Source organism: Chelonia mydas, chromosome 8, assembly GCF_015237465.2.
Source record: "Chelonia mydas isolate rCheMyd1 chromosome 8, rCheMyd1.pri.v2, whole genome shotgun sequence".
Classification (NCBI taxonomy): domain Eukaryota; kingdom Metazoa; phylum Chordata; order Testudines; family Cheloniidae; genus Chelonia; species Chelonia mydas.
Genome location: NC_057854.1, coordinates 83,026,687 through 83,043,403, shown reverse-complemented (window position 1 = coordinate 83,043,403; position 16,717 = coordinate 83,026,687). Strand labels below are relative to the sequence as shown.

General features: G+C 40.3%; 1 protein-coding gene and 1 long non-coding RNA gene across 3 annotated transcripts in view; both read left to right on the top strand.

Moving 5' to 3' along the window:
* ACADM (acyl-CoA dehydrogenase medium chain) overlaps positions 1-6,140 on the top strand; it is a 38,116-nt gene extending 31,976 nt beyond the window's left edge. For both annotated transcript variants that reach the window (XM_037906757.2, XM_037906758.2), the window contains exon 12: positions 6,028-6,140. In XM_037906757.2, the coding sequence (XP_037762685.1) occupies positions 6,028-6,099 (72 nt within the window). In that variant the 3' untranslated portion in view covers positions 6,100-6,140. The remainder of the gene's footprint in view (positions 1-6,027) is intronic.
* A 2,738-nt stretch (positions 6,141-8,878) lies between these two features.
* The window catches only part of LOC122461568, a 28,402-nt gene continuing 20,563 nt past the window's right edge, over positions 8,879-16,717 (top strand). Inside the window, exons 1-2 of the long non-coding RNA XR_006283523.1 lie at positions 8,879-8,891; positions 13,735-13,738. This is a non-coding gene — a long non-coding RNA (uncharacterized LOC122461568). The remainder of the gene's footprint in view (positions 8,892-13,734; positions 13,739-16,717) is intronic.

Sequence of the window (16,717 nt, the reverse complement as noted above, 5' to 3'; positions counted from 1 at the left end):
ACCCTAAAAGGGCAGGTAGAAGTCTACTCCTAAGGACAGGCACTCCAAAAGGATGGATTTAATGGAAGTTTTAAACCACCTCCTCCCTGCAAATGCGGATTGCGACCCAGCAGGCATTGTTCACATACAACTTTATAAATTGAACAGTTGTCTTAGTTTGAGGACCAGCCGCCTGAAACCTCCAGAGAAGAATTTTGGGCATTTATCAATGAAGGCTGTTTAGAGGCCAAGACATTGCAGTCCATGCTGGATGCCATGGATGCTTCGGCCAGAGTTTATGGCCTCTGTGGTGACCATGAGAAGAACGTCCTGGCTGCCGAATTCAGGCATTGCTACCAACATGTAGCAGGCCATAGAAGATTTGCCCTTTGATGGCTGGGTGTTGTTTTCACACAAGCTGGATGAGACCTTGCCCTCCTTCAAGGATTCTAAGGCTACCGTACGTTCCTGAGGGGTGTATATACCAACAGTGCAGAGGCACCACTTCAGTGGTTAACCACAGCAACATCATCATCTGCAGTACACCTTTGGGCAACCTTTTCCTCCCTTGAGACAGCGGGATTACCCCAGAAAGGATTATAGATCCCGGAGGAGGAGGCGGCAGTCGAGTCCAGGGTTTGACCCATTGACACACCTCTTGCTGGTGTCCCCCAAGCTCCCATTTTGACTCTGCTAGCCGATCACTTGCCCTGGGTCCAGAATCATCTTGTGGACCATCTCAGCAGGAATTTTCCCCTGAACCACAAGTGGTCTCTAAAGTTCTATGTTCTGCAAGTCATCTTTGCAGTGTGGGGCATCCCAATGATTGACCTGTTCGCTACAAGGGACAACTGGAAATGCTGTCTCTTCTGCTTTCAGGGTGGCCTCAAGGACACCTTCCATCTCATTCGGCAATTGGTTCTCCTGTATGCTTTTCCTCTGATCCTGATCATTCCACAGATCATCCTCAAGCTGAAAGCAGATCGGGCCACGCTCATCCTCATTGCCCTGGCACGGCCGAGGCAGTGCTGGTTTTCCGACCTTCTTGCACTGTCACTTCAGCCTCCTGTTTTCCTTCCTCTCCATCCTGACCTGCTCATGCAGAGTCACGGTCACACTTTGCATCTGGCACTCCACTCCCTCCCTGCGTCTTATGATGTGGCTGCTCTGTGGTTGAATGAGGAGGAAGAGTGATGTTCTGTAGCTGTTCAATAGGACCTACTCAGTAGTATAAAACCCTCTACCAGGATGGCTGATCGGCAAAGTGGAAGCGTTTTTCAATGTGGTCATTGGCTTGCGGAGTTCAGCTGACACTAGCTAGTATCCGAGACATCTTGGACTATTCGCTACGTCTTCAGTTGTCAGGCTTACACTTAGCTCGTTGAGGGTGCATCTGGCAGCAATCTCAGCCTTTCAGCCACTCATTCATGGAAGATCGGTGTTTTCCAAAGCCATGGTGGAAAGATTCTTCAAGGGAATCCTTCATCTCCACCTGCTGATGCAGGAACTGATTCCCTTGTGGGATGTTACCACAATTTTAGTGACTCTTATGGGACCTCAGTTCAAGCCTCTGGCATCCTGCCCCTGTCCTCTCATTTAAAAAAAAAACAAACTGCCTTCCTCGTGGCAATACCATCTTCGAGGAAAATGTGTGAATTGCAGGCGGAACCTGCCTGTGATGGCAGAGCCTCCTTACATGCAATTCTCCAAAGACAAAGTGACATTTCGGCTGCACCCAAAGTTTGTGTCTCAAGTGGTCTCTGTTTCATTTAAACTAGGCAGTATATTTGCTTGTGTTTTTTCCTAAACAGCATTCATCTCCAGAGGAGCAGCATCTTCACACACTGACTATGTCTGACCTTTTAACTAGACAGGACTACACCCTTTCAGGCTTTGCCTCCTCTGTGTTTGTGTGGTCTGCAGGCAGTATGAAGGGGCAGGCAGTTTCCTCACAGATGATCTCTAGGTGGATAAGTTCCAGCATCATGACTGCATATGAAATTGCTTTGGCTATGCTTCCTCTACAGCAGTGGTTCTCAAACTTTTGTACTGGTGACCCCTTTCACACAAGAAGCCTCTGAGTGCAACCCCCCCCCCCCTTTATAAATTAAAAAAATGTTTTTATTATTTAACTCCATTATAAATGCTGGATGCAAAGTGGGGTTTGGGGTGGAGGCTGACAGCTCGCAACCCCGCATATAATAAACTTGCGACCCCCCTGAGGGGTCCCGACTCCCAATTTGAGAACCCCTGCTCTATGGGGTGTGATCTCATCCTCTGAGCTCGCAATCTACATCAATAGCATCCTTAAGTGACATCTCAGTATTGGATATTTGCGGGGCTGCCATATGGTTGTTGATACATACATTAAAAACCATTGTGCCATTACCCTGGCATCCAGAGCAGATGCAAACTTTGGGAAGGTGGTACTGCAGTCCTTGTTTAAATAAACTTGGAGCCCCACCCCCTACAGGTACTGCTTGTGAGTCACCTAAGTGGAATAACCAGCTGCATTTACTCAAAGGAGAAACGGTTACTTACTGTAACTGTAGTTCTTTTGAGACGTGATGCAGATGTCTATGTTGTACCAATAAAATAAAAACCAGCAGGATCTCATTACAGGGAAAAAGGCAAATACCACATTTATTGTGAATACAGAAAGAATCATAGTAAGCAGTTAGTTATAGCTATAACATTCCATTCAATCTCATATTTATTCACACATTCATTCATACACACACACACAGGTTCTGCAAGGTTGTTATCATAGTTACCAGCCTTAGAGTTGCTCATGCCAAGCCACTGGCCAGGTGTCCTGGACATGAGGAGGGAGCAGGGCCTTGTCAGATGCTCATCTGATGCTCCTGGAAGTTGCTTTGCAGAATCAGACCCCAAAGTTCTCACTTTTTAGAGTCTATTTTTATAGGAATTTCTTCCTATGCCAGTCTATGGGAATTGCTTCATCATGCTGTTGCTGAATCAATCAGCAGATAGCACATTCCTGACGGCTCCAAGATGTTATCTTGTTCTTTGGTTCTCCCATTCTTGAGGCTGTTGGGTGGATTCCAGTCTGCCCTCCGGGGGTCCTCTGGGTATTTCCACTTGACGCCTTCTTCAGCCGATGGACACTGGATTCTTAGGCTGGCACCTCCCTGATCATTCAGTTATTATCCACACCAAGCATCCATCCACATACATCCTCTATCTCTATTTTAATCACAATTGTTAATACAACAAAAGGGCGGGGAGTCTCTGGGTGCTGTTTCTGTTGTTGCAGTATTGCTTTGAGTCTCTCTCTCTCTGTGAATTGCTTTGAGAACAGACTCTGTCTTAGAATGTACTAACACAATTAGCAGCTTGCAAGTTTCACACACAGAGGGAGAGAAACAGTACCAAAAACCAAGAGACCTCTTAATTAGTAATACCCTGGAATTTAAACTATGGGGAATCAAACTCATTTGTGATTTTAATACAGAACTTCTTTAATATGATCCAACATGTATTCCACAACCCACTTTCTGTCCCCTCTGCATAGGCATCTAGTTTCTGGGCATTCGGTGCAAAGAAACTAAGGGGGGGGTCTGGGTGGCAATACCTCAATAGCCAGCGATGGGGCTATGGCCACAAAGTGCGAATGCCACCCCTCTAGAGGTACTGCTAGACACAATTTTCCAGTTCTGGTGCACTGCACTGGGTGTGCGCACACACCTAAGTGGAGTACATATCTGCATTATGTCTCAAAGAACCACAGTTGCCGCAAGTAACAGTTTCTTGTCTTAAGTGTCCAGAGCCTTTTCGTTCTATAATTGCCTTGTAAGTATTTTTATTATTTAAATCTTTCTCCCAGAAACTTGGATTTATTATTGTTGATTTTATCATCAATTTTCTTTGGGACTCAACGAATGGTAAATGATTTTTATTTAGAAGAAAAAATCTGAGTAGGTCTCCAAATTTTCTACATTCATCTTCTCTGAACCTTATTGATTTTGATTAATCTTTTTTATAATTATGACGGATAATGTCTGTGTTTATATTTAAGAATTTTTAAAATTTTTATTGATTTTTAAATTTTCACCATTGCGGGAAATTATGGGGAGGTCAGACAATTATTTAATGACAGTAGACGTTGAGATTCAAAAGTTTAAAGCTTTATAAACCGTTAATACATAAATTGTTAATATCACATGTCAAAATAAACAAAAGTAAATATCCGTAAATCAAGAAATTGTATCTGTTTTACTGTTTATTCGGTAATCCATTTGTAAAACACTAATTTTAAATAGCTGGATTTTGACTGGTAAATTCTCAAGCAGCGTTTTTCCTACATTGTCTATCTGTACATTTCAGTTATTTTTGTCAGTTTGTGCATGGTGAAAGCGATGTTTACTGACATTTACGGATAAAAATCTAATCCTTCCAAGCCTAGTTACGATTATCTCCATTAATCTCTCTGCAAGAGTTATATTTGTGATACATCAGCTAATTATCTAAGGAATTAAAGAGAAGAGAGCCGCAAAATATTTTCTTTTGTGGTTTTGATTGGTCTCCTGTTATTGACATTTGTAGCAGCGTTTCATTATTAAACTTCCTTTAAGAATAATAAATAGAAAATATATATTTGCTGAATTGATTGCAACATTCTTCTGAAGTCTGGACTGAAGAATTTTCATTCTTCAGACATTGCTCATTGGTTGCATGTTTTGGAGTGATTCTAATTTCCTTCAATATTCCATCTAACCATACTTCTCTACTTCTGGTTTCTGTTACTCATCTTTTGGGAAGCTTATGGAAAAGGATAATCCACAGTGTTGCCTCATCTGTCTGTAAAGAGTCTTTAAATGCCTTACTGTGTTTCATCCACTGTCACTTTAAATAAGTATCCCAACCTCTGAAAGAGTTTGTTTTATTCCAGATTTATACCATCCTCCCATTTCTGATGCATGATACCTCACATATCTCTTGCCCTTGATTACTTTTTGCACTTTGTCTGCCCTAGTGTATCACTGCCTGATGACAGACAGCATGTGCTCTTGGCCATATGCATCATCTGCAAAAACTTTTTGTTTCCCATTGGTTCTTTTATTCCATTTCTGTACTTGATTTCATTCAATATTCCACACATTCTTCCATAGACTGTTCTGATAAAGTTATTTCCCCCTTTCTTGTTCTCAATTTAGTCCCAATTACAAATCTAAGTAACAGTGACCATAATCTTATTTAGAAGCTCCCTCTGTACAACTTCAAAAATAACCTTTGTGCTTAAAGTGCCCAGAATTCTTAAGAATCTGAAGCTTCTTGTTCTAGCTTTCAAACATGGGGTGCTAACTGAACTCTTTTTTGTGATATTCCTTAACGAGACTTGTAGGTCTTTCGTTGCTCAGATAATGCTTTGCAGTTATATACTGCCTTCCTTCTGGGAATCTTGAAACACCTGGTGGTGAACATAATTATCCCTATTATGCAGTTGGAGAAACTGAGGCTGTGAGACCTTGACCAAATCTATACAAGTCTTTAGAAAAGTTAGGAACGGAAATCTTAACTCATCCTGTACTTTAACCACTGAATCATACTTCCTGTCTCCCATCATGCCTTTCTGTTTTTGTGTACTGCCAAAAAGCATAAAGACCAAAATCCTGATTTTATCATAGCACAAAGAACTTCATAGTAAATGTTTTTTGTTCTGTTGTCAGCACATGGACTAGAACAGAGGCGTGATTTGAGCAACAGGAGAAAAGGAGAGAGAGAGAACACAGTGCCAGAGAAGATACAAAAATGTGGGCTGAGAGATGAAAGCACACAGGATTACTGGGTGGGGTGGGGCATTGCAAACATGAAAAAATGGAGAGAGAAACAACACAAGAAGTTCAGAAAGTAAGGGGGGAATTGACCATGAAAAGTTTGGGTAAAGAGAACAACACTGCTTTACATACTTGTGAGGCTTCTAACATTTTGTATGTTGCATTGAAACTGATCTTGCTATATTTTTAAAAAGCTTTTTAAAACAGGCAATGTAACACAATAATGTAATGGTATCATAATTCTTTTCAGATCTACGAAGGAACAGCTCAGATCCAAAGGCTGATCATAGCACGTGAACATGTTGGCAAGTTTAAAAGTTAAGGAAAAGCATTGATGTTGGCTGTCGATGCCTTCATAAAGGAGAAGAGGGCTTTAATCTTTTTCTTGAGTGCAGTTTAAAAAGAAAAAAATAAGAACCTTTCCTTCACACTTTTGTATTATGTACTTTTTTCCCCTTCTGTCCCAGTACAAATTTAGTATTTTCTAAAGCATATCTTTGGCTTCCTATATGGTATTGCGGTTTCTTTTTTCAGTAGTACATTTTTTTCTCCTTATAAGGGTCCAAACTTGCACACATTGGAGTACATTGTCATTTCATCATTGAATTCAGTAGGAGCAGACTTGGACCTAAGCAAAGAAAAAATATCTAAATCTTTAATAAAAAAGCTATTACTCTGTTTCCTCAGAGATCATGTTCTGCTTCATATGGTCTCCAAATCAGTAGGTTTCAATTTCTTCTGTGTACTTACAGCTTTGAGTTCTAGAAACTTGCACTTTCAGAATATTTAAAATTAAGTATAGGTGAATGTTTAGACCCTGCTAAATTTATAATACTATGTTCTGACATCAAAACAGGGATTATTGTTTTAGGAAAATAATATCACAGCAGCTGAATTATCACTTTGTTTTACTTGTAAATTGTCTATACATGTATGAGCAAAATCTGTTTTTGTTTACAAAGGCATAGCATAATATGAAATTTGGTTTAATTGTGCACCACCTTTCATCTTATTCATCTGAAACCAGTGCTGATGACATTTTTCTTTTATTTTGTCTATGTGGATGCATGGATTTTTCCTGCTGTGCCTTTAAAAAAAAAAAAAAAAAAAGCTATCCTACTGTGTACATTAAAAAAACAAAACAAAAAAACCCTCATTCTCTTCTCTCTCTCTTTCCGAAAATAAGACTTCTTTTTATGGACAAATACTATGAACAACTTTTGGTAACTAATGCTATGCGCAATAGTAGTTTCATTAACTACATATTTTTATAGCAGAAAAACTGAACAATGACCATTCGGATTTATTTTTATTTCTTTGAACTGCACGCATTCAAAATCACCAGGGTTACTGTGCCACGTTTTTGGTTATAGTATCCCAATTAAACATAACTATTACCTCATAAACTCAAGTATGATGATTGATAGAAGCAGTAAATCACACAATGCAAAGTTTTTCCTGTCAAGTTTAGTGGTAAATGATTGAAAAGTTGTTTCTGTTATTCATAATTCTGAATTGCAATAATAAAAAACTACTTATTCTCAGGAAACAGATGTGCGCTACTCCATTTTTATTTTCAAATGGGGACCAAACTCCTTCTAATAGACTACAGTAGAAATTGTATAACACTGGAGCGTATGATTGGTAATAGGATACTGAGCTTGTGACATTTTAAGTTACGATGCTCAAATCAGGCCCAGCTCAGAATTAGACCATTCATTTTTAGTCAATCTTTGTGAATAAGTTAATAATTATACTTCAGTTCCTATCTGGTCATTATCCATTATCCATGCACTACTGCAATGGACCATCTCAGTCGAGGCTGGGGGTTGAATAGCTTAGCCATGGAAATCTTGCTCATAGAGGGACTAACTCACCTCTTCCAGATTATCACTGATACTTAATGGGGGTTGAGGAGGGGAAGTTTACACTGATACTGTGCATGCTATGTATCTGTTTGGGGGAATCTAACTAACCTCAGTATTACTTGAAACAGCAGTCAGTATCCAGCCACTGGAAGTGAACAAGTATCATGTCAGTTTCCAGGACTGTCAATCTTTCATGAGAACTAAATTCACATTTCAAGTTTTATTCTCTTCTGTTTCCTAATTGAGGGTGAATCATTTTGTAGTGGGAGGCTTTTGTCTAAACTTATTGAAATAAGTATTTAAGGTGCCACGAGACATAAATTTTGTTTTGGGGTAATATTAGCAAAATGCTAATCCTCGTAGAAGTCTTGCTGAAGGAAAACAGAAGTGCTTGTGCACATGAAAGCAGAACCATAACCACTATGGAGCCTACATGAAGGAAGCCTGCACCTGGCATCTATTCTTGAAAAAAAACATGCACTTGAAAGAACTTTATTTTTCATATTGTGATTCTGCTCCTATTGAAGTAAATGATAAACTCCCAGGAATTAGGCTGCTTGTCTTGTAACGTGCTGGTCTAAAATGTCACTTGCACAATTTCACTTTTTACATGTATTCTCAGCTGCTCAGGCTTCACTTGTGAACAAATCTGACACATGCTTATTTTATCTATCACTGTTAGTCCAAATTGAAGATAAAGATCCCACAGATCTACTTGAAAAGAATAAGGGTCAACACTTTCCCCTCTCAATTTAAAAACAAATTCTCATCTCTAGAGTGCTGTTTGAGCTATTGTTGAATGGTTATGGCATTGACTTTTTGCCTACAGTCATTGCAGTGACAGTATCTAACTTATGTGCTTTGCTCTTACATTCTAAAAAGCTATGATTTGGATGGAGTGCACTTAAATGTAAAGAAGCAAAAGTTTCCCTCCAGTGTGTGTCCAGTAGGATAGGAAAAGAACACAGAGAACCCTTAAAAAGAAGGAAGCAAAATCCTTCTCCCAGCACTGGGGAGCTCAAAGGTAGGGGGCTAGCTCCAACTGCTTGCAGCAATGATTTCACCCACTGTCCAGCATTTGTGAGTGGTGCTATGGCTGTGCTGCAGTGAAGGGGTAGTAAAACCCAGTTTGCCATACTCCCAGTACCACACCAGCACCCAGGAGACATTAGACCTTTCGAAGGGATAATGCTTCCTGATAACTTCACTAAGATTGCGGTTACTCCCACTAACATGGCTGAGTCATGTCGGAGGTATAATGAATCCAAAGAGCCAAACTCTATCCTTACTTGCATCCTGTGCTATCTCTGAGTTTGTTTGGCTTATGTAGGGTGAAAGGGTTGTGCTCCCTGCATTCTGGCACCCTGCAGGAGCTTGGCTTGCCTGCCCTAAGGCTGCTCTAATTTGTGCTGTTTCCCATGGCTTCCAGTAAGCCCGTGGGAAGCAGAGACTAGTCATAGTGCAGCATGCTCTGGCCACACTCCCAGTCTAATTCCCGCAGTGGTGGCTGGAAACAAGGCCAGTGTAGAGCTCTTATGCTATCTCTACAGCAGTTGGGGAGACCCTCTGCATAGGGTGTATTCTCAAGAAGCTGTTTCTGCCCACTTTAAGGCCCCTTTACACTATCAGATTAATATAAAAGGAGCCTTAGTGTAACAGAGTTGGGCTCCATCTCTACATTATAGTGTTTGAACTGCTCCAGAGTGTATATGTTTTTTACCTTTTTTGCAGTCTTAGAATTTTTGTAAAGTGTTCTCAGTTTGTAGAAATTATAAGAATCAAATAAATAAATAGAAGAAGGCAAAATATAGAGAACTATTGGCTAAATACCACTCTCTCTTATGTGTGGCTTTGCTTAGGATAATAGAAACATGCAGAACCTGGTGACTATTAGCTGTTTTATAAAACCACCTTGGGGGACAGGACATGCTCAAAAAGGGAAATGTCAAAAATGTTACTAGGGAAAAGAGCAGAAGAAAAAAGGGACAAATTTTTTTTTTTTCAAGACAAGTAACACAAAACACCGCCACCCGACAAACAACAAAAACCAAAAATGTCCATTATCATTTCTAGGAGACTCTCTTCTATGGAGACTTGATTCAACTTAGGTAGCAAAACAGGCAAAAGAACAGGAAAATTAGATGGTGGTTGTAGAGGACCATTCTCCCCACTTTAACACTTTTAGGTCTTGCTCTCCTTGTCAATCCCAGCTTTCCTAACCATACTATATTTACCTCTCAGAAGTCTAGACAAACCACCCCATCAATCAAAATGGCGTTAATAGCTGTATTTAGCTGTAACATGTCTGAAATCCATTTATGTTAAAAATAAATAAATAAAAGCTTTAGGATTGCTTCATCCCACATGGCTACACCATACATTCTTACAGCACGCAATCTAGTGGAAAATCTGTGAGATTATGGAGTGCTTACTTGTCTTGTTGGAGTGACTTATATGATCTCATTTATTCTTGTGTGTTCAGCATGTGAATTCTGTCATTTCTATCAGTCTGTACTTAGAAATAACTTTGCTCCAGGAACTGCTGAAAAGGGCAATTTTGTGTGAGATTTTGTCACCAAGAAGGATTTCATAGAACTCAATATCCATGCACTGTTCCTTGGACATATTCCTCTTTGGGTGTTTTGTTTAACTATAGTCTCTTGCAGTAGCAAGCCACCATCTGAAATTTAACATGCAAACCCATGATTAGTGCTTATAGAGGGCTTGGGTTATTTTTTTTACTACTATTATTATTGACCTGAGCATTTGATGGAAGGCAAAGTCTGGCATGCAGGCCATTTATTGATTGATGTCGTTTTTTAATCTTTAGTTATCTTAAATTGCCCGTTTACTAACTCTGAGACACTCCATCCTGCAACATATTCAGGTGATGCATACAAAGAACTATAAGACTAAAAATTCACATTCAAATATCCTCTTTTTGGGGGCGGGGGATTCTACATATTACATCACATTGTTATACACTGCATTTCATCCTTAAGGATCCCAAAACATTTTACAAATCAAAACAACAAATATAAATTATACACTGTGACACCCTGTAACCCATATTCACTACTTGTATATGATTATGATATGTTTTGTGCAAAGATGACTTGTGAGGTATCTTTGGAAACTCGTAATCTGCTGACCATCATTGTCCTATTAAGATGTGTGTAACATCACTGGATGTAAAATGATGAGATTTTGCTATATGACTGTTACTGAAATATGTTGTAGTTCTGGGTAACACCCACAAACTAGTTGTTCAGAGACAAAGGCACATAGCAACCCCAGACATGATTAATAAAGTCAAGTGGGCTATCATTTAAACAGCCATTCTTCAGCAATGGGGAAGTGTAAACAAAAAATTTACATTTCCTCCTAGATATGGTGGAAATCTCACGTATAGAGGGGACTGTTTATCTACCCCGTCAATGTTCCTTCCCCACTCTGAACTCGAGGGTACAGATGTGGGGACCTGCATGAAAGACCCCCTAAGTTTATTCTTACCAGCTTAGGTTAAACACTGCCACCGCCAAAGTGTTACACAAAGAACGGGAAGTGCCCACTTGGAAACGTCTCTCCCCCAAATTATCCCCCCAACCACTACACCTCCTTTCCTGGGGAAGGCTTGATAAAAATCCTCACCAATTTGCATAGGTGAACACAGACCCAAACCTTTGGATCTTAAGAACAATGAAAAAGCAATCAGGTTCTTAAAAGAGAATTTTAATTAAAGAAAAAGTAAAAGAATCCCCTCTGTAAAATCAGGATGGTAAATATCTTACAGGGTAATCAGATTCAAAACATAGAGAATCCGTCTAGGCAAAACCTTAAGTTACAAAAAGACAAAAACAGGAATATACATTCCATTCAGCACAACTTATTTTATCAGCCATTTAAACAAAACAGAATCTAATGCATAGCTAACTAGATTGCTTACTAACTCTTTACAGGCATTCTGACCAGCATGCCTGCTCTGGTCCTGGCAAAAGCATCACACAGACAGAGAGAACTCTTTGTTTCCCCCCTTCCAGCTTTGAAAGTATCTTGTCTCCTCATTGGTCATTTTGGTCAGGTGTCAGCAACCAAAATCTTAGCTTCTTAACCCTTTACAGGTGAAAGGGTTTTTCCTCTGGCCAGGAGGGATTTAAAGGTGTTTACCCTTCCCTTTATATTTATGACAACCCCCCAGTGGGGGAGAGGGATAATCCTAAAAGAGAGGAGGTGGGTATAAAAATAAAGGACATTGATCTCCACAGGACTGTCATCTCTCCTCTCCACCTTGTATTGCTCTGCTCATAACATCAATGAATACCTAAAGAACTCTAAACTAAGGGGAATGGTCCCAGGCTGAAAGGAAATCCAGCCTGAGAACTGTGAAGTGAGAATTGCCTGCAGTATCTAGTGTGGTGAGAATTATGTTTGCTTCAAATCTTATTTAGCTTGGTAAAGTTTAGGAATTAGCTTGCAGTTTTATCTTTTTTTTTCTTTTGTAACCAATTCTGACTTCATGCCATACCACTTATAATAACTTAAAATCTATCTTTTTCTATTTAATAAACTTTTTATCTAAACCAGTGTGTTTGATTGACGTGTTTGGAAAATCTTTACTCAGGTCAAAAGAACTAGTGTATATTAATTACCCATTGTTGGAATGACAGACTAAATATGAGCCTGTACAATCCAGGGGCTACTGAACAGTACAAGATGCACATTTTGGGCTGGGACTGAGGGATATGTGGGTGTCATTCTGTATGGAATTCATGGATGGCTGGGCATAGCATTCGTGTACTCAGCTGGAAATGATTTTGCATGCTGGTAGCTGTGAGTGAGCAGAGCCTGCAGGGGCTTGCTGTTCACTAGCAAAGCAGTGTAAAAGGCATCCCTAAGGAGACACACCAGTTCAGGTTGCATCCTGGGGAATATCACATGCACAGGATCACTGACTTCTCCCAGTTCTGAAGTACAATTGCCTCAGATGTAGAAAATAATGACTGTTGAGTAGCACAAAGACTACACAACAGTTTCGGTTAGGAAGAGCAGAACAGCATTCCCATTTGAGACTTCAAGGAGAACATAGTTAATCTTGTTTTGTTTTGAGCCAAGTCCCTACTGTATGCGCCTTTTCTGATCTAGAGTTCTAGATTCTAATACAAATATGTCAAGTTGTAGAGTTTGTTCTTCCCTAACGGAAAACACTCCACAGCAATCTCCAAGCAGACTACACCAAGTTTGAAAAAACTGTAGCTGCAGATCCTCTTCAAGCTTTCAGTACTTTGCATAGAAATGTTCACCTCTCATTTGATTCAGCTAGAAATTCCACATAATACGACAGCAGATTTTCTTAAGTTCCTGTTCCTTTTAAGAAGCTACAGCCAAGAGAGACTTACTCCTTTTGATGCCTGTAATTTAAGAGCTTGCTATTAATACAAGTATTAGTTTTGCAAACAATCTAAATGTGCTGTTATACATCTTGCTAAACAGCACTGGCTGTAGCTCCTTAATGAACAGGAACCCAAGAAAATCTGCCATTATCCTATATTAGGGAGACAAGGTGGGTGAGGTAATATCTTTTATTGGACCAACTTCTTTTGGTCAGAGAAACAAGCTTTTGAGCTTACACAGAGCTCTCTAGTGTGGGAAATGTACCCAGAGTCATAGCTAAATACAATGTGAAACAGATGGTTTAGCATAAGTAGTTAACACACATTTCAAGGGATGATTTAAGGTGAAGTGGCCCATTAACATCCCCCCAGTCATAGGGGAGGAAAGATGTGGGAGGTTGTTAGTGGGTTATACATTGTTGTAATAAGCCATAAATCTAGTGTCTCCATTCCGTCCATGTTTTTTAGTGTCTTAGTAAAGTTATAAATTTAAGCTTCCAGGCTTGTTTTTGAAACTGTTGTTCAGGTTCCCTTTGCGGATGAGGAGTGATAGGTCCAATGTAGAGTGATCACTTTGTGAAAAGTGTTCACCTGCAGGTGATGTGGTGTTTTTGTCTTTTATCATTTTCCTGGGTGAGTTCATTCGAGAGTGTGGTACTTGTCTGGTTTCACTCACATAGGTATTATTGGGACATTTAGTGCAGTTGATGAAGTACACCAGATATTGTGATAGGCATGTGTAAACCTGTGGGTACTGAAAGGTGTGTGTGTGTGCTGGGGGGCGGGGGTAAATTATTGTAGAGATGGAGATACGTCTGCAGGTTTTGCATCTATTCTGGCAAGGTCTTACGCCATTTTGAGTTGGTGAGCCAGTGGGGAGCTGTTTCTGATGATGAGCCGAGAGAGGTAGAGGGTTATTTAAAGGCCAGAAGAGTAGGTTCAGGAAAGATTTCTTTCAGAATGGGGTTCCCATTAAGTATGGGTTGTAGTTGTTTGATGGTCCCACATATGGGTTCCAGGGTGGAGTCGTAGGTGACAACTTGGGGTATGCAATCAGAGACGGTTTTATTTATTTATTGAAGCAGGTTCTCTTGGAGTATTTGGGTGGCCTGTTCCATGGTGTGATCTACTTCTCTGGTGGGGGGTCTGTGTTCGGGGAAGGTGATTTTGAGCTAGACAGTAAAAATCATGGACTGAACAGAGACACCCCCCAGCTGCGTTCCCTTCCTCCCTCCTGCTCCCCCTCCCCATGACTGCAGGGGTGTTAACAGGTCACTTCCCCTTGATTGGTCCCTTGAGATATGTGTTAACTACTTATGCTAAACAATCCGTTCCACTTTGTATTTAGTACTTCTTGAGGAATTCTGTGCCAAAAAATTATGGGCACAGTATGTTAAAATTCTGCATGTGTTATTTTTACAAATAACACAATATAATCACACTAGTTTCAATTATTTTGGTAATTTATTTCAAAATACCTGTCAGCATGTATGTCTGTAACAATAGAGACAACAAAAAAAGATTCAGGACAAATACATTCCTTAGTAGGCATATTAATATAGAACTTTGAGTAATAATTAATTTAAACTACAATAGAGAAACATATTTCCCACACCCCTCAGAAGCAGTGCAAAGGCTTGGGGGAGTCAGAGTAATTGAGGAGCTGAGGGAGAGGGAATTAATTGCTGGGAAGGAGCCTGGGTGTGAATTTGGTGAGTTGTTGAGTGTGGGTTGGAGAAGTATGGAACAGGTTTTTTGGGGGGGTGAGGAAGGATTGTTAGGGGGTCTCTCCCATGTCAAGCCTCGCTGACCCAAGCCTCTCACATTCAGTGAGGCACATCTGCCCTTATCAGCCACCAACCCTCCCCCCGTCCCCATGTGTCTCTGCACCCCCACTCCCATTCAGCCCTTGCCCCACTCTCTTCCCCCCGCCCCAGTAGCCCTTCTGAACCCAAGTGTATGACTCCCCAGCCTATGTGCCCTATGCTCCAATTCCTGTGCCTCCTGACCTGGACCCATGGCCAGGGCGCTGTGAGGAACACAGCCTCTTCTCTTTCCTATCTCCGCTGGGGTTGCTCCCACCTGGGAGTGGCTGCTCTGTTCTGGTGCGACAGCAGCCCCTGGTGGACAAAATGCACAACTGCAGCACTTGTCCAGCAGAATGTATTTTCTGTGGAGAAAACAAATTCTGCAGGGGCCCTGAATTCTGGCATGCAGAGTGGCGCAGAATTCCCCAAGGAGTAATCTAGCTGTGATGCTCTGAGTACATTTCCCAGACCTGCAGAGGAGCTCTGTGTAAGCTCAAAAGCTTGACTCTCTCACTAACAGAAGTTGGTCCAGTAAAAGATATGAGTTCACTCACTTTGTCTCTCTAATATCCTGGGACCAATACGGCTCCAACACTACATATCACCTTATATGGAATTTCTGTCTGAGGAATGGAATGACTTGCGGTGCTCCCTCCTACCTCCCACACACATAAAAAGTGATTCCCATGGGTCATCTGAGCTGGCATGCTGTTTTATGCTCCCCTTCCCCCAAGCATCCAAAATTAAATTTGTAATTTTATATTTCAGCACAGGTGGTTGATTGTTGTGCAGCAGCCCAAATGAACTGTATTGTCAAGAAATTGTTGCCTTTGCGGAGGCTCTAATGGAAATCTATTGCATGTGGTAGTAGATGTTACAAATAATGGAAAAGAGATATTTCAAAGACTGGAAGTGATCTATTTGATCTAATTACAGGGTGGTATTTGGCTTTTAGTTGGTACCTAAGTTTCTAAAAGTCTGGTAAAGGTGTTCCCTCAGAAAACAATGAACCCAATTCCTGGAATGTTTGTATTTTGAAGAAGTACTTGTCTCTAAGGTGCCACAAGTACTCCTTTTTTTTTTTTTTTTGCAGATACAGACTAACATGGCTGCTTCTCTGAAACTTGTATTTTGAAGGATACTTTACTCTTAGGGCTTGGTTGCAGAAGACCCCAGTGTGCCTTTGGAAATCCTTTAATCTATTCTCTGAATACCAAAGTCATTCAGTGACTAGAGTATAGTTTGGCATAGTTGTAGACCACTAGTTGGGTATGATATGATGTAGTATTTGGAATAGTACTTTGGGTTCTGTTTTTATTATCTGTAATAGTGTGGCTCCAGAACACATTTTTAATCAAAGCTTGCAAAAGTAGAATACTTAGTTATCTCCAGATCTTTTTATAAGTAGTAATATTGGAAAGGAGTATAGATTGGGAAACAGTTTAATTGATTTTTTTTTCTTTTATGTACTTTATGCATTTTAGATTCTCTGTTGCTACCCTTTTATTTTTTCATTCAAAGTATGTCTTTGAAGCAAGCCATGTGTTAGAAAACTGCAACTCCAACAACCTTGGAAAGAACAATAACTGCACTCCTAGAATTCTGACTTTAACAAACAAAGGCTGTCTTGGAAAATGCAGATAGTTTGCATAACAGAATGATAGAAATATAGGGCTGGAAAAGGAGCCCCATGCTGAGGAAGGATGAAGTATATACATATTATGCAATTTACAAGTCATATAGTAAAGTCGCTAAGGTTTATGGAAGCAGCTGTCTGTTGACCAAGCTGCCTCTACACCGCTGGTGAGGCTGAACTAACTACAGTCCTCAGGATGCAAAATTTTTCATAGGTTGGAGTGATGTACTGAGGTTTA